The sequence below is a fragment of the Perognathus longimembris genome, chromosome 1, assembly GCF_023159225.1.
Source record: "Perognathus longimembris pacificus isolate PPM17 chromosome 1, ASM2315922v1, whole genome shotgun sequence".
In the NCBI taxonomy this organism is placed as follows: Eukaryota; Metazoa; Chordata; class Mammalia; order Rodentia; family Heteromyidae; genus Perognathus; species Perognathus longimembris.
Window position 1 is genome coordinate 40,033,470 of NC_063161.1, and position 18,472 is coordinate 40,051,941.

The window sequence follows — 18,472 nt, forward strand, 5'->3', positions numbered from 1 at the left end:
CATGTACCACCTGGCACAGATGATAATCAGTTTTTAAATACCAGAAGTGCTCTTCTTTCTGTTTATGGATCATAATAAATGTTTATGAAATGTAGTGAATTGAACCAAAAATAACAGGATTGTGACTTGATGACTACTAAATTTTGTGTCAAATTCTCTTCGTGGTGTGCTTCATCTCAGTGTTTAAGCCTAATGCCATTTTTGGTAAAAGCTCCTTCATGATGGGGTTCTTGGCATAAAAAAATGTTGGTACATGGATCAACTGTGTTCTGTTTATCAGTATTCTCATTTTCTTGGAGGAAGTGTGTGTGTGTGTGTGTACTAAATTCTTGCCTTGATTCTTAATCTAAAGTTACACAGATTACACTAGTGTGCAGTCAACAGCTTAATATTACTTTGTAGATGAGGAGAATGACCATTCATGTGATAAGAAATCTTACACTTATTCTTTAAACATTTCTGTAGTATTTACTGTGTTCCAGATACCTGCTTCAAGTATTTTCAAAGCTTTGTTAATTAGCAGTACAACCTTTTGGGGTTGGCACTATTAACTGCATGTCACAAATGGGAAAACTGAGGTATACAGTGACTTGTTCCGTGTCACTTCTTTACTGCTTTAGAGGGCTGTAGTTTGAACCCAGCTTATGTGGGTTCCACAGTCCTATGCTTATAATGTCTGTTATTTAAAATGAATTGAATTGACCATCCTTGGGCCCTATACCACCCTGATCTAAGGAAAGCCAAGAAGAGTGCCTTTGGGGAGCAGCTCCAGATAAGTGATCCTCCATTTCTTCTGACAATTTTAACAAACATTTGTTCACTGTTTGGAATTTATACCAAACGCTTTTTGAATCTGGATGGGCTTAGAAGATAAAGAATGTTCATTCCAGATACAGTTGATTAGCTTTCTGTATAAAGCTCAGAATATGAGTACTTTATGTCTATACTGCTTACAGTTCATCACGTTTGATCCTCAAACCCCCTCTTTGAGGGAGGCAGGGAAAATACAAGTAATTTCCTTTTCCAGATAACGACACTGAGGCTCAGAAATGCTAAGTGATTTTACAAAAAATCTTACATACAGAGCAACAACGGTTGGTGCTCTATCCAGTTCTTTCTGCTCCCAAACCAGTGATCTTTCCTGTTTATTAAACTCCATTATTGGAATCTTTACTTTGCTATTGCCTTGGCAACAATGTAGAACACTGAGTGACTGGATACTGCCTTCTCTGTGTTCTGGAAAGTTTAACTAGGTCGTCTTAATCCACCCCTGTGTCAAGTTCCTTTCATTGTGTGCTTCATCTTAAGGTTGGGTAAGCTTAGTCCTTTGTCACCCAAAGCTTACTCGTGATAGGCCTCTTGACAGACAGATCAGGTATGCTGTTGTTTCTGGTCCTAATCCAGCCTTTGTTTCTCTTCTTCCTAGGAAGTAGGTATCAAAAAGAGGCTTCAGAGACAACAAGCATCTGGAGTGAAAATTTTCTTCCTTACCTGGACTTTTGTTTTCACCTCTGTTGTAGTCATTTGCTGTTAATAAATGTTTATGGGGGAGGGCACAAATCAAAGGCCTTGCCACTTTCTGTATCAGTAAAATTTTCATGGATAGTTTGGTTCACTCACTTTTTATCCAGTTATGAAATCAAATCCTTAAAAAAATCCTTAAAAAAAATTTCAAATAGTAGACCATTTGAGATTTTGCCAGTAGGTGGCACTTCTCCCTTATTCTTATCAAATATAGTCTGTCCAAGGAAGAGAAATAATGTCCTTATTTATTTTGCTGCTATTCAGTTTCTCAGAATGATCTAAGATATAAGTTTGGTGAGGCAGAAGTGTTTACTATACACTATTGAAAAACCCTATACCCACTTTCCACAACGGATTTGAAATGTCTATACTATACTATAGCATATACTATACAACTGAAAAATACTAAGAACCAAAGAACTGTAGAATATAAATTACCATAAAAAAGATCAAATTTGATTTAGGGATGTGGGTGGCAGGGAGCACCATTATCACGTTTTTTGGAGTGAATGGGAGGCGGAAGGGAATGTTTTGTTTTCTTCTTCTATGGTTTCAAATACAAATAGTAATGCTAGGGCTGGGAATGTGGCTTAGCAGTAGAGTGCTTGCCTAGCATTTATGAAGCCCTGGGTTGGATTCCTCAACACCACATAAACAGAAAATGCCAGAAGTGGTGCTGTGGCTCAAGTGCTACAGTGTTAGCCTTGCAAAAGGAAGCCAGGGACAGTGCTCAGGCCCTGATTCCAAGCCCCAGGACTGGCAAAACAAACAGCAGCAACAATAAACACACACACACACACACACACACACAGGTAATGCTTACCCAATTTCCTTTGCTTCTCTCATGTCCTTAACCTGTTACATTACTCTTGGCTGGTAAAAACTTAGCAGATTCTTCCAGGTCCCCGGCCTGCCTCACACAGCCTTCAAAAAAGCAATGGAGCTGACGATCATCTATACAACTGATAACTGGTAGCCCAAACAAACTTTTATAATAAGGAAAAAAAAATCTGAGCAGTTTTTTTTTTCCTTCACGGCTCAGCATCTTCGGGTAGTCCGCTCCCAGGTGAGCTTCAAGTTCTCAAGATGCCAGCGTCACCGGTGTACTCATCCTTACAGAACACCCAGAGCATTGAGAACATGAAGCACAGCTCTTAGACAAGCTTGCCTTGTGCTAGCAATCCAAGAATCTTTTGAGAGCCCTCCCAGCTAACTAATTGGGAGAAAAGTGTTGTGTTTGTACGCCAGACAAATTGGAGAACTACACCAGGCGATGTCACAAACAAATGCGAAAAATCTGGGTCTTTATAGTGTTCTAAAAGAATGAAAAAAGAAAGAAAGAACGGGTAAATTCCATTTCTCTCAAGTTTCTCTTTTAGAGGAAACGAGATGAAATCTGGCTTCCGTTAATAAAGTTAGCCTGTGATGCAGTGGTCCACAGTAACTAGAATAGGACGGGGCAGGGTTGGGCGGGGGGGTGGGGGGAGGCTGGCGCCAGGAGGAGGGCAGGGAGGAAGGACCCTCAGTGTCTTTCCCCGACCAGGGAAGAGGGTTTGGCGGTGAGGAATTCCAGGGGCAGGTCCACCCCGCAAGGAGGACCAGCATCTTGCCCCGCCCATCGCTGTCTGCGCTTAGGACAAAGATTAGGGGCGGGCCCAAGAGTCGCTCCCTGAAGCTGGGGGGCCCGGTTCCCCGCGTCCGGCTAAGGTGGCGGCGGTGGCTTTGTGGCGCTCGTAGGTTCCATAGCGGGTGGCGCGGGGATCCGGTTGGGCAGGGGCGCCCGGCGACCCGGCGCTCGGCCTGGCTGGGGGCGCCGCATGGCCGGCCCCGCGCGCTCCGGCTTCCCCGCGCGGACGAACAGCCGCTTGGATGCCTTCCTGCGGCGGCATTTGCCACCCGAGGTCTACGATGCCGTCCGCGCCTACGAACCGTGCATCGTGGTGTCCGAGTCGGAGAAGCACACCTTGAAGTACGTGGTGCTCAGCGATCGGCTTATCTTCCTGACCGAGAACCCTCCCAGGTCCATCCGAAGGGTCGTGGCGTGGAGAGACATTGTAGCCATTGACTTGGTAAGGAGCTCAGGCGGGCGGGGGGCTTCGGGAGCGCAGCGGGACCCCCTTCCTAGGCCTGGTCCCTCTTGCTGTCAAGAAGGAGGCGGAGGTGAACGACGTGGAGGAGGAGAAGCACGAGGAGGAGGAGGCAGATTTTCCACTCATTCTTCCCAAAACTTTTGTCGACTTTTAGTTCCCGCAGCGGCGCCGGAACGCTGTGCTTTGCCGCACGATTTCGAGTAAGGATGCTTTTCCCTTTCATATCCTGTCCACGTCTCCTCCTCTGCATGCGGCTACCGCACTGACCACACATTCCCCCCATCATTAAAACTCTCTGCAGTTACTCTGTTGTCTGTACAGACACAATGCTAAACCCGAAGGATGCAAAAACAAAAAACACCAAACAAACCGGGAATTCTTCCTAGCTGTGGGCGGGATCAAAAGACCACACCAATATAAATAAATGCCTGAAGTGTTTTGTTTTGTTTTCTGCCCCAAGAGCTTAGAGAGCACGGTTGGTGCTCCAGAAAAGAGGAGATGAGTGAATGAATGAACGAACGAATGAATGCACTGATGAGATGTGTACGGGATGCACCAGTAGTTTGATCCAAACTGGGCTCAGGGCATGCAGGGAAAAGTTCCTGGAAGGAGTTTCATCAGGGCTCAGTCGTGTCCCCAGTTTTTGGTATGTCCTCCGGAAATGGATTTATTTTATAATCAAGCAGCACACACTGGAAGCAGAGCCTCCCCTCCTATTTCCTTATGGGTCCCTTTGTCTGAAGCGCTCCGCAGGTGTGTTCTTCCTTTTTTCCACTGAGTATAGATGTCTCTCCTCCTTTTCTTTTCCCTTGCCTGAGTCTGTGTCCCCAGGGGAAATTGGCAAGACTCCTGATGGCACTGTTTTGCCTAGACAATCATGCTTGCTTGAAGGACATCTGTAAGAAAGTAATAAAATTAAATGAAAGAATTTCCCCCCCTAATCCAACTATCCCATGAGTAAAATCTTGCTACATTTTCATTATCTTGAAGTGGTTGGGTGTTTTTTTTTTTTGTTTGTTTTTTTGCCAGTCCTGGGGCTTGAACTCAGGGCCTGAACACTGTCCCTGGCTTCTTTTTGCTCAAAGCTAGCACGCTACCTCCTGAGCCATAGCGACACTTCTGGCTTTTCCTGTTTATGTGGTGCTAAGGAATTGAACCCTGGGCTTCATGCATGCCAGGCAAGCACTTTACCACTAAGCCACTTTCCCAGCCCCAGTAATTTTTTAAATATTAAAATTATTTTACTTTCTCCATCCTTTTTTTTCCTTCTTGCTTGCTTCCCTTGGATTGAACTCAGGGTGCACTAGAGAAGAGCTCTACAACTGAGCTATATCTCCAGACCTCCAAATATTTTTTTAAATGTTTTGTCTTTTCTAGTGTCTAGTGCAAATATTATTGGAGATAAAAAGTCTTGAGGATTTTTTTCTGCCTTGCCTGGCTTTGAACTGAGATTTTTTTTGATCTCAGACTTCTTAATGGCTAAGCTTATAGGTATAAACCACCAGTAGAAATACAGTATTCTTAGACTAATCTGTAACCATCTTCTATTCTTAGGCTATGCCCCAAATGTTCATAATCTTAAAATACTATGTTTGTAACGACAATGTTTATAATAGAAGGAAATGAATATCTGTCAATAGTATATGGGTAAATAAGTACTACTGGATAATGAAAAAGATGAATTAGGTTGTATGAACATTGCTGCATTAAAAAAATTATTGTATCTCAGTAACATAATGTTGAATGGGGAAACAAAAACCTGCTTCAGGAACCTATTTATAGTATGTCATTGATATAAGATAGATCAACATAGTTTGTTGCTTATAAATACATATTTAGTTCTAGTGAAGAAAATTAACAGGAATGATAAACACTAAAGAGAATAGTTGCTTCTGGGGAGAGAAGGTGAGGACAAGAAGAGCAACTGACTTTTAAAAATATCCAGAGCACATATGGTGAAATATTTGCTAGGTGTGCACATTATACTTCTAGTGCTGCTTTTCATGTTCGATTAAAAAATAATATTGTTTTATTGCCAAACTTGTGTTTGAAATTCATTTTTGATGATATAAACACTTAAACATTAGATGAAAGACCAGACATGGTGGTACACATCAGTAATTCTAGCACTTTGGAGGCAGAGACAGGATGATTCTGAGTTCAAGGTCAGTCTGGACTACATTGAGAGATCCTGCCTTAAAAATCAGAGGGCTGTCAGCATCCATGGCTCATGTCTGTAATCCTCGCTACTCAGGAGGCTGAGATCTGAGGATCAAGGTTCAAAGCCAGCCTAGGAAGGAAAGTCCATGAGACTCTTATCCCCAATTAACCATCAGAACACAGGTGGCCAAAGTGGTAGAGCACTAGCCTTGATCCAAAGAGCTCAGGGACAGTGCCAAGACCCAGAGTTCAAGCCCCAGTACTGACAAAAAAAAGAAAGAAGTTAGGGATATATTCATCTAATTCATTAGAGATAATAACAAATTACTTTTTCTCCCCAAATTCCCTTTGCTGCCATGAGATAATCAGAGGCAAACTTTGGGCAGAGTAGAACATGAATATTGGCTTAGGATTATATTGCTGAACTTCCAATGGTCATTCATAATAATAAATATCAGTTGGGCTCTTACTGTATTGTGCAAAACTCTTTAAATAAAGTACCTCACATATTAACTTTATAGGGAAGGTATATTATTTGTCTTTTACAGATGAGGAAACAGAGGCAAAGCCAAGGGTAAACACTTCTATAAGGTCACATATTTGTAAACAATCTGAGCTGGAATGCAAACTCAGGTCTTTTCACCTGTGTCGAGGTTCTTCAACCACTAAACACAGAGTAATGTCTGTCTTCTTCAAATTTTTTTTTTTTTTTTGGCCAGTCCTGGGGCTTGGACTCAGGGCCTGAGCACTGTCCCTGGCTTCTTCCCGCTCAAGGCTAGCACTCTGCCACTTGAGCCACAGCGCCGCTTCTGGCCGTTTTCTGTATATGTGGTGCTGGGGAATCGAACCTAGGGCCTCGTGTATCCGAGGCAGGCACTCTTGCCACTAGGCTATATCCCCAGCCCTGTCTTCTTCAAATTTATGACACTCCTTTAAGAAGCTTTTAAGTTTTACCACAGGAACAACATAGTCATCTTAAGGGAGGGGCTGAAATTATGAACAAAACACCTTGCTAGCTTGATCTGTAATCTTAGCTATTTCAGACACAGAGACAAAAGGATTAGGAATTTGAGGCCTTAAACAAACAACATCAAAGGCCAAACAAAAACAACTTGTTCATTCTTTCTTTTCTTTTTTTTTTTTTTGTCAGTGGTGGTGGGGCTTGAACTCTAGGCCTGGGTGCTGTCCCTGAGCTCTTTAGCTCAAGGCTAGCGCTCTACCACTTGAGCCACAGTGCCACTTCCAGTTTTCTGATGGTTAATTGGAGATAAGAGTCTCATGGACTTTCCTCCTTGGGCTAGCTTTGAACCCTGATCCTCACTCTTCTTTTTTTTTTTTTTAAGCCAGTCCTGGGGCTTGAACTCAGGGCCTAAGCACTGCCCCTGGCTTCTTTGTGCTCAGGGCTAGCACTCTACCACTTGAGCCACAGCGCTACTTCTGGCTTGTTCTGTATATATGGTGCTGAGGAATCGAACCCAAGGCTTCATGCATGCTAGGCAAGCAATATACCACTAGGCCATATTCCCAGCCCAGATCTCAAACTCTTGAGTAGCTAGGATTACAGGCATGAACCAGTGTTTGGCCTCTTGTTCAATCTTTTATCCCATATTGCCTCATAGTTGTTGTCCTTCCAAGGCTGTGATTGGTACCATTGATACTGCTGGTGAGATTCAAGGACAAGCTTAGCTGAAAAGACTCAGAAAGATGGAGACAAGATCAAGACTTGAAATATTTATTTCTAAGTCTTTCTTAGCTGTGGCCCTTGGCCCCAAGGCAATGATTTTTTTTTTCAAGTTTAACAATGAAACAGTCTAAGGAGTCTTTACTGTTTTGATGGACACTGCTCAAATCTCAAAACCAGTAATTCCTTTCAGAATATGTGGTGGATCCCTTTATACTAGCAGTATGCACAGACTCCAAAACCAGCTGCTCCACTAAAACTTCCTAAGGGACTGGTACACTAGTGCTGAGCTAGAGTATAATGGAAAAAAAAAAAAAACATGGTAGATACTACAATTCGGTTTCTAATTATGACAGTAGGAGGACCTGCCAAGTTCCAAATGTAAAAAAAAAAAAAAAAAAAAAAAGCTTCTGTTTACTACTAAACTATGGACAGTGCTAACCCTAGCTTCTCAGGAGACTGAATCTGAGGATCACAGTTTGAAGCCAGCGTGGGCAGGAAAGTTCCTGAGACTCTTATCTCCAATTAACCATTAGAAAGCTGGAAGTAGAGCTGTGGGTCAAGTGGTAGAGTGCCAGCCTGGAGCCAAAAAAGCTTGAGGATGGTATCCAGGTCCTGATTTCAAGCCGCAGTACCAGAACACACCCACCCACACAGACACATACAGAATGGAATGCCAATGCTGGTAGCTCATTTCTGTAATCCTAGCTACTCAAGAGGCAAAGATCTGAAGATCCTAGTTCAAGGCCAGGTCAAGCAGAAAGGTTCCCAAGACTCTTTTCCAATTAGTCAGCTGGAAGAGGAGATGTGGTTCAGCTGGTAGAGTGCCAGGAAGAGAGTGATGCTCTGAGTTTGAGCTTCAGTACCAGCACAAAATAAATAGATAAAGTAAATAAAATAAGTAAAATCAAGACTAGAAAACAGAGGACTTTTTTTTTTTTTTGCCAGTCCTGGGGCTTGAACTCAGGGCCTGAGCACTGTCCCTGGCTTCTTTTTGCTCAAGGCTAGCACTCTACCACTTGAGGCACAGCGCCACTTCTGGCTTTTTCTATATATGTGGTGCTGAGGAATTGAACCCAGGACTTCATGATTATGAGATGAGCACTTTACCACTAGGCCATATTCCCAGCCCGAAAACAGAGGACTTTGGAGAAAATGGAGAATATTTTCAATGGTTCAAGCCTAGATGTTTACACTCACAGAATCTCTTATAGACTATTATAGGACAATTGTCTCCTCGATGGAAAAACTCTCAACTTAATGCTTATTACATTATGCTTTTTTGAGACTTAAAAATTTATTATTCTTATCTTTTCCTTTATTGTCAAAGTGAAGTACAGAGGGGTTACAGTTTCATATGTCAGGCAGTGAGTACATTTCTTGTTTAACTTGTTACCTCCTCCCTCATTTTTCCCCCACCTGCCCCTTCCCCTTTTCCCTCTCCCCTCCCCATGAGTTGTACAGTTGGTTTATACCAAATGGTTTTGTAATTATTGCTTTGGAATCGTTTGTCTTTTTATCCTCGGTCTCCCAGTTTTGATATTCCCTTTCCCTTCCCTAGTTCTAATACACGTATGTACGGTATCCAAGGTACTCAGATGAGATACAGTGATAGCGGGGTACAACCTCAGGAAGGGAATACAAAAGAAACAAAAAAAAGTATGGTTTCACATGGCATGTTGAAAATAATTACAACCATGATGTAACACTTGTTTCCATAGTGTGGAGTTCATTTCAGTTAGCATCATCTTATGTGTTCATAAGGGCATAGCTATTGGGCTATTGTGATCCTCTGCTGTGACTAGCCTAAACCTGTGCTAATTATTCCCTATGAGGGAAACCATAGAGTCCATGTTTCTTTGGGTCTGGCTCACTTCACTTAGTATAATTTAAAAAGTTTTATTAATATTATTTTTCTTGCTGGTCCTGTTGCTTGAACTCAGGACCTGGGCACTGTCCCTGAGCCTCTTTGTCCTCAAGGCTAGCGCTCTACCACTTGAGTCACAGCGCCACTTCTGGCTTTTTCTGAATAGTTCATTAGAGATAAGAGTCTCACGGATTTTCTTGCCTGGGCTGGCTTCAAACTTGAATAGCCAGGATTAGAAGTGTGAGCCACCAGCGCCTGGCCCTAAAATTTATTTTTAAATTATTTTTAGTTGTACAAAGAGGTTAGAATTCAACATGTCAATATATGAGTACAATGCATGTTGATCAGTGTCACCCCTTCCACCTTTCTTCCCCCATCCCCATTTCAGCCTCATTCATCCTCTGAAGTTACCTGGTTCCATTTTCACATATGTATATTAGTAGTCAAATACAGCCATCATCTTAGTGTACATGAGATCTTATTTGAAAGGAATATTTTCAAAATGGAAGTGGAGAGGGATATCTTTTTTTTTTTTTGGCCAGTCCTGGGCCTTGGACATAGGGCCTGAGCACTGTCCCTGGCTTCTTTTTGCTCAAGGCTAGCACTCTGCCACTTGAGCCACAACGCCACTTCTGGCCGTTTTCTATATATGTGGTGCTGGGGAATTGAACCCAGGGCTTCATGTATACAAGGCAAGCACTCTTGCCACTAGGCCATATCCTCAGCCCCTGAGAGGGATATCTTTTAACAAATAAAAACACTGTTACTATTTATTCAGTAATCCTATAGTGTAAATAGTTTCTTGGGTTCTGTTGCTGAGCTTACTTGTAGTAAGGACTAATGCAAATAGAATAAGGATTAGGAAATATAACAACAAGAAGAGGAAAAGTGTTCCAGTGAGGAATGTGAAATAAAGAATGCAATTTAAACTTGCCCTTGACTTTGGGGGTTTATTACCCTCAAACAAGTAAGCACTCCTATCTGTCTTCAATAAGTTCAACTAATTTTTTTTTCCAGATTGATGATTACCCAGAATTTTTGGGATCACCAGATAGAGAAACCAACCAACACATTCGTATCCTCTATTCTTCAGCTGTTTTGAAAAAAGAGTGTGAAAAGCAAAGAAGTGTCAGGAAGTTCCTGTTTCCGTTTCACCATGCCACTGCCAACAACAAAAAAGGTGTGTGTTATATCTATGCAAAGGTCAGTTTATTTATGAAGCACAAAAGCTACTGTTTTTGTCCATTGAAGATGAGCTGGCCCTTTCATTATCAGCAACAGAGTGGCTGGGACCCATTTGCAGCTAAAAAACTGTATGTAGAAAAGAAGGAAAGGAAGCAAAGAAAGGGAGAACGGAAGGAAGGCAGGCAAAAACAGAAAGAAATAATCATGTTCAGAATTGGCTTTATAGGAAAAGGAGCTAGTATCTGGGTTGTGTTTGAGGTTGAAATTGGGAAGAATCTGGTCCTAGGCCAGCATGGACATTGAAGTTTTCTAGATTCTTCACAACTAAGAGCTGGGTATGTGCTGGCCTTAGCTATAGGGAAGGCTAAAATTTAGAGGGCTGGGCTTCCAGGCTAGCCACAGCAGAAAAGTTGGCGCCTCCACATGAACAGAAGCTGGGAATGATAGCACATGCCTGTCATCCAAGCTATAATGGGAAGCAAATCAGTATATACCCAGCAAGACTTTATTTCAAAAATAACTTGCACCAAAGAAAGGTTGGGGAGTGTGGTTCAGAAGTAGAGTACATACCTAGTAAGTGTGAAGCCCCATGTTTAAATCACAGTACCAAAACACTCCAGTTATTAAGGAAGAATCATTAAGGAGGATACTGGCTAAATTGACCTAAAGGCTAACGTGATCAAACATCATTTGAGGGAATGCAGAGGATGAAGAACCCAATTAGACATAGTGAAACATCGGATGAAAGATTCTAGTTTATTTTGTTGGTGTTGGTTTGTTTAGTTGTTGGAGTGGGGGATGCTGGAATTGGGACTTCACTTTTATGTTCATGGCTGGTGCTCTACCACTTGAGCCACACCTCCAGTCCAGTATTTTTGCTTCTAATTGGCAATAGAGTCTCTCAGACTTTCCTACCCCAGCTGGCTTTGACTCTCAATCCTCACATCTTACCTTTTAAATAGCTAGGATTATAGGCCTGAGCCACTGGTGGCTGGCTTTTATGTTTGTTATTGCTGTTTGTTTTGATTCAGGGCCCACTCTGTTGCCCAAAATGGCCTCAAACTTATGATCTTTAGTATAGGGAAGGAGAGAGGGAGAAAGTCCAAGGTGGCCCCATCAATGAGCCCTTCTATTTCTAGCATTCATACCAGCCCATTTATTGTTCCCCAGATTTCACTTCAAGTCACACTAAGAGCCTCCCAAAGTATAAGGTAGCTGTAGCACGGTAAAAAAAATTATATGGTGTTTGTGCACTTTCCTGGACAAGCACCATTCTACACATACACAGAAACTGTAAAAGTTGTAATTAGCAGCTTTACAAAATCCCTGGTTGCTCACATGGTCTCTTGTCACACTAATTAAGGTGTGTAACTGGTGTTAGTTGTCTTGAGTGCATATTTATCCTGACCACAAGCATAATTTTTCTTGGCTTTTCTTCAACATGTATCGAAACATAAAAAATGCACTAAAGTAATGCTTTCAATAAGGTAGGTAAAAGTCTTATGAAATTTAAATTCCTAGAAGTTTTGCCAATGAAGTTAAAGGAAGAGTTTTATCTTGTGTACATACACAGCACCATTCATAGAATGCTTCTTCTAGCTGTTCTTTCCTTGCATCTCCTAAGGGACCATTTGACACTATGTTCAGGGGCATTTGAGACACACAACTGCAGCTGTCACAGGAAACCATAACACAGATGACAAGATTCACAAAAAGATTCCCCCATCCCATCATGTGAACGGTCATGTTCTGTATATTTTCTGCTCTCCTCCAAGCTGTTTGCTCCCCAAGTTAGGCATTGCTGTATACATTGGACCTCATGGCTCAACCCCTAGACAGTCTGTAATATGGGACCCTGAGCAAGAGATAGGCTCAAATGTGTTGTGCTGTCTGACTATAGTATTGCCAAAATCTTTAATGTTACTGATGATGTCATGCCTAGAGGAGCAGGGAGCATTAACTACTGCACATTTAAATAAAGGTAATTATTAGGACGGACTCCAAACCTCTTGGGTGAAAGCCTAGGGAATATTTTTATCATATGGCAAAGGTGTCCACGTTCCAGTCAACTTGATTGTCTGAACAAAGAAAGCTTGAAATAGCGAATTATTTATAGTAAAAATAGTTTTTAAATCACCACAGTTTTACAGGATTTTTAATTAGGCCCAACTTTTCTGCAGCTATAAAGAAATACTTCATCTTTATCTGTGTCTTTATATGGGCTACAGTTAGCATTTTGAGTTGTAATTTTTTTAAATTAATAGCTAAACATGAGCTAAGCATTTAAGTGATTGCAAGGAAATGCTAGAAAATCAAAATGGTAATTCCTTTCCCTCCCCACCTCTGGCAGTACTAGAGTTTGAACTTAGGGCCTGGCGCTTTCCAGGCAGGCATTCTACATGTAGTCAGCCTGTTTTATGATGGTTATTATTATCAGCTGTGGGACTTGAACTCTGGGCCTGGGCACTGTCTCTGAGCTCTTCAGCTCAAGGCTAGCACTCTACCACTTGAGCCACAGCTCCACGTCTGGTTTTCTGGTGGTTAATTGGAGATAAGAGTCTCATGGACTTTCCTACCTGGGCTGGCTTTGAAGCTTGATCCTCAGATCTCAGCCTTCCTGAGTAGCTAGGATTACAGGTGTAAGGTACTGACGCCTGGTTTATGCTGATTATTTTTGAGATAGGGTCTCAATTCCTGCCAGAGTGTACCTGTACCATGATCTATTCTAGGATTCCCAGTGTCACTGGGATGATAAATGTGTGCCACTATGTCTAGTTTCTTTTGTTGAGACATGGACGTTTTTGTCCACACTGGAACAGAATGGTGATTCTCTCATTATCAGCCTCCCAAGTAACTAGGATAACAAGCATGAGTCATAAGTACCCAGAAAACTGCACGTTTTGTCTTTAGATAAATAAGATGGAATTAAGCTCCATGTTAGCTTTCTACTATTGAATCAATACCTGAGGTTTATTTTGGCCCATGCTTTCAGTCCATGGTCTGGTGGGCCATTTTTGGGGGGCCTGTGGCAAGTCAGCGTATGATGGAGTAGCTGCTTTCCAAGGCAAGCACTCTTGCCACTAGGCCATATCCCCAGCCCCAAGAGTAGCTGCTTTCTTTGTGGCAATTAGGAAGCAAAAGGGAAGAAGGTACCCTGTCCTAGTATCCCCTTCATGGTCTGGGAATGACCTAACTTCCTCTCACTAGTGTCCATGTCTTTGTGGGCTTTTTTTTTGTTGTTGTTGTTGTTTGTTTCCTTTCCCCCTCCCCCTCCCCCTCCTCTTCCTTCCCCTCCTTCTCCTCCTCTTCTTTCCCTCCTCCTTCCCCCCCCTCCTGTCCTGGGGCTTGAACTCAGGGCCTGAGCACTGTCCCTGGAGCTTCTTTTGCTTAAGGCTAGCACTCTACCACTTGAGCTACAGCACCATTTCTGGCTTTTTCTGTTTGTGTGGCGCTAAGAAATTGAACCCGGGGTTTCATGAATGCTAGGCAAGCACTCTACCTAAGCCACATTCCCTGCCCACTAGTCTCCATGTCTTAAACTTTCCTCTGTCTGCCAAAGGTGCCACAAGCTGGGCACCAAGTTGTTAGCCCATGAGCTTTTAGGAGATATTCCAGATCAAAATTATAGCTAACTATAAATGAACAATACTGATGGGAAAATAGTGGCAATTGTGAGCTGTATTAATGCCTAACGGTGTTGAATGCATTGAGTTACTTAGTTTGAAGTCCAAGGATGGTGGCTTAGGCTGGGAATCCCAGCTATTCAGGAGGCAGAGATCAGGGAGATCAAAGTTCAGGGCTAACATAGGCAAAAAGTTAGGGAGACTACCCCCTCTAAACAAATAAGATGCGGAGGGGTAGCCACATATGTTAAAATCCTACTTATTACAGAGGCATAAGTAAGAGGAGTATGGTGTTGAAGCCTGCTCCACAAAAAGCAGACCTTATCTGAAAAAATAACCTAAATCAAAATGACCAGAGATGTAGTTTGAGTACAGAGTGTTTACCTAAGAAATGCAAGGCCCTACTACTGAAAAAAAATTGCTTAGTTTCAGGGATATTCATTCTAGAACAGCATTACCAAACACAGCTTTCTGTAATGATGGAAATGTTTTATGCATATTCTAATTATGCCTAATACTGTTACATGTGGTTACCCACTAATCAAATTTAATAATATGTGATAAATTTAAATAGCTACATGTGCTAGTACATGTGCTAGTGGCTACTAAATATTTACTGTAGCTCTGGCATTACAGAATCTTCAAGGTTTACTGATATATTTTGTAATTTCAGCATGAAGTGAATAGGCTAACTCCCCAAACATACTGAAACATAATTTAATGATATAAACGGAACCAAAGAAATAGATATAGCTATAATACATTTATATATGCATACATGATTATATATACATTTGTATATATATTTGTTTATATATACACACAAATGTTCACTAGGTTGATATGGGGCAAATCTAAAACTAAACCAACAGGCACCTATGAGTCTCTTATGTTGACTGAGTAGTTTTTACATATGGAAACTTGAAAGTCTTCCCCCTAGACAAGGGCTTTGATAAATATAATGAACCTCCTGCAACTGAGAAAGCAGGTGTGTTATTTTTTTAGTCTTGTCTTGTCTCCTCCTCCTCCTCCTCCTCCTCCTCCTCCTCCCTCCCTCTCCACCCCCCCCCCCCCCCCGCCGTCCTGGGGCTTGAACTCAGGGCCTGGGCACTGTCCTTGAGCTGCTTTTGCTTGAGGTTAGCACTCTGCCACCTGAGCCACAAAGTCACTCCTGACTTTTTCTGCTTATGTGGTACTGGGGAATTGAACCCAGGGCTTCCTGTATGCCAGGCAAGCACTCTACCACTAAGCTACATTCCCAGCTCTGTAGTGTCCTTTCTAAAGATTGCAGCTTGTGAGCACTCCTGAGCATACCATCAGGAATGCATTTTGCTGACTGAGGACTTCATGTCCAAGCTACAGAAGAAGAGTGCAAAATACTACATGCATTCCAGGGAATACAGAGGCAGGGTATCCCCTCATTTTTGCCTTTACCTGCCAGATTCAGGTCTCTGGAGCCTAGGAGACCAGAAATTCCAGCAAGTATAGAAACAGAGATTGAACTGTCCTTCATTTCCAAGTTGACAGCACAGCTGAACCTGACATTTTACAATCCACTGCTATAAATGCAAACTGAAAGCTAACACAGAGAGGAAGAGACACTGACACCAAATGGTTTTATTATAACCCTTTAATGACAGTAAGCTTTTTATCATAATCTCAAATTATTTGACGAATGACCAAATACCTGTGTTTTAAGTTAAGGAAGAGAATAATAGCCCTATTTATTGGAGAAGAAAAGAGTCTAAAAGTCTGGATGAATCGTCTCTCAGGTAAGATTGTTTGGAGTTTGTTTTTAACTTACTGACCAAACTTTATATTTCTATTTGTTTTTCTTTATGCTTTTTCTTTACTAATGCCTTCTGGCAGGATTCTATTTCACACATGTAATATAATAAGAGGGGAGGATTTTTTTTTGTGGGTGTGCTGATACTGGGGCATGAACCCAGGGCTTGGGTGCTGTCTCTTAGCTATTTTCACTCAAGTCTGGTGCTTTACTACTTAAGCCACAGCTCCATTTCTGGGTTTGTTTGTTTTGTTTTGTTTTTTTTGGCTGCTTATTTGGAGATCAGAGTTTCACCGACTTTCCTGCCTGGTCTAGCTTTGAGCTGTGATCCTTAGATCTCAGAATCCTGAGTAATTAGGATTAGCCACTAGCACCTGGCAAGAGGGATGATTATTATTTTTCTTTTTAAACATGGCAGCATCTGTGTACCCCATATGTGGAACAGATTAGTTGTTCTCAGATAAAGGGGTGGGGAGGGAGCCAAATCTAACATCCCATCATTTTCTAGAACTGTCCTCTCCATAATTAAACATCTGAATCAGAAGTCTAAACAAAAAGCAGACTGAATAGAAAACACTAATTAGAGGATTAAAGGGTGCTAACATGTGCAGAGCCTTGAAACTTCTCTTAGGTGTCAAACTGATGCCTAATTATGAGAAGCTGCAGTTCATAAGAAGCATGCTGTTATCTTGGGACATCAGACCTGCACAAATATGATTACTTTTCAGGGCAATAATAAACAACAGGCTTTTAAACACCTGAGGGACAGACTAGTGATCTCTGATCATGAGATTCATATTTAGCTTTCACTCTGTTTAGGGTAATTCATTGTTAGGTAGGTCTGTGAATTCACATACATTTTACAAAAGAAAACACAAGTGGCTATTTCAGCAACATTTTTTTTTTTTAAAGAAAATTTAGGATATCTTAGTAAAAGCATCAGCTGACTTCTCCATTTATGCAGAAATGATGTTCTAAAGGCTGGGATTTTTTTTTTTGCCGGTCCTGGGGCTTGAGCTTCTTTTTGCTCAAGGCTAGCACTCTACCACTTGAGCCACAGCGCCACTTCCGGCTTTTTCTGTTTATGTGGTGCTGAGTAATCGAACCCAGGGCTTCATGCATGCTAAGCAAGCATTCTATCACTAAGACACATTCCCTGCCAGGCCAGGAGTTTTCTACTTTAGCCATTTCCTCCTTCCCAAACCTCAACACAAGCAAATTTCTGCTTTAGCAGGAAAAAAAAAAATAAACAAAAAATAACTTTTTTTTTTTTTTTTTTTGCCAGTTCTGGGGTTTGGACTCAGGGTCTGAGCACTGTCCCTGGTTTCTTTTTGCTCAAGGCTAGCACTCTACCACTTGAGTCACAGTGCCCCTTCTGGCCTTTTCTATATATGTGGTGCTGAGGAATTGAACCCAGGGCTTCATGTATGCAAGGCAAGCACTCTTGCCACTAGGCTATATTCCGAGCACCCAAAAACAACTTTAAAAAGTAAGAAAAAGCCATGATGGTGGTGCATGCTGACATGCCAGCATCGGGGCCTAAGTTTGAGGCCAGACTAGGCTACAGAGTAAGACTTTGTCTTAAGAAACAAAAAGCAAGAAAGAACAAATAACAAAGTGAAACTATTGAACATCTCCTTTTTCTTGGATAATTGTAAATTCTTCTCTCTTTTTCTTTCCTGATATTTTCAGTATTAATAGACATCTTAGACAAAAACAGGGGTCTTCTTTCTTTATTCCACATCCCTACAATATTAGGATAGTCTGGGCTGTACACAAAAATACAGAAGACAGGGAATTTCACTTTAGTACAGGGACACTGTTTCAGTAGGATTGAATCACTTCATGAATGCAATTACTCTCCAAGGAGCTAGCTGGTGTTTGCTTACTTGAGAGCAAGTTCATGGTACATGTTTTAAGCCCCATTTTGAAGCTTAATGTCCTTCACACAACATTATTTAGTTTCCCCAGTGTTACCTAACAGAAACTGCTTTCTGACAACTTCACAACTGTTTGTTTTTTAAGTTAAAAATGGTTGCTACTAGATTTTAAATAAGTAATATTCATTTCTAAAGAGATTTTTTAAAAGCTAGTATGCTATAGGCATGTCAAATTTTTTAAATTAACAAATAAAATGTACCTCAGATTCATCTAAAAATTAATCTCATTTATGTAACTTAAGTGGTTACCAAATGTTCACGTATATTTGGGGCAGAAGATTGGGATGTGACAAAATTTTAAAGGTTATACTATAGCCAAATTTTAATTAGAATAAACAAAGTTCATCAGAGAAAAAGCCATACCACCTCAAAATATTGATTAGTAAGCTATCATTCAGTTTCTAAAACAGACTTAAATGTGGTTCCACATGAAGTTATAAAATGAGTCAGATTAGCTACATTCGTTTAATAAAATATTACCTAGGGGCTGGGGATATGGCCTAGTGGCAAGAGTGCTTGCCTCCCATACATGAGGCCCTGGGTTCAATTCCCCAGCACCACATATACAGAAAACGGCCAGAAGTGGTGCTGTGGCTCAAGTGGCCGAGTGCTAGCC

General features: G+C 41.5%; 1 protein-coding gene and 1 long non-coding RNA gene across 2 annotated transcripts in view; one reads left to right on the forward strand and one right to left on the reverse strand.

Annotated features, from left to right (window-relative positions):
* The first annotated feature begins 3,207 nt into the window (after window positions 1-3,207).
* The window catches only part of C1H12orf56 (chromosome 1 C12orf56 homolog), a 45,384-nt gene continuing 30,119 nt past the window's right edge, over window positions 3,208-18,472 (forward strand). Inside the window, exons 1-3 of the mRNA XM_048360340.1 lie at window positions 3,208-3,593; window positions 10,340-10,502; window positions 15,830-15,902. Coding sequence (XP_048216297.1) covers window positions 3,342-3,593; window positions 10,340-10,502; window positions 15,830-15,902 — 488 coding nt within the window. The 5' untranslated portion in view covers window positions 3,208-3,341. The remainder of the gene's footprint in view (window positions 3,594-10,339; window positions 10,503-15,829; window positions 15,903-18,472) is intronic.
* LOC125361757 overlaps window positions 4,253-18,472 on the reverse strand; it is a 62,662-nt gene continuing 48,442 nt past the window's right edge. The window contains exon 2 of the long non-coding RNA XR_007212991.1: window positions 4,253-4,510. This is a non-coding gene — a long non-coding RNA (uncharacterized LOC125361757). The remainder of the gene's footprint in view (window positions 4,511-18,472) is intronic.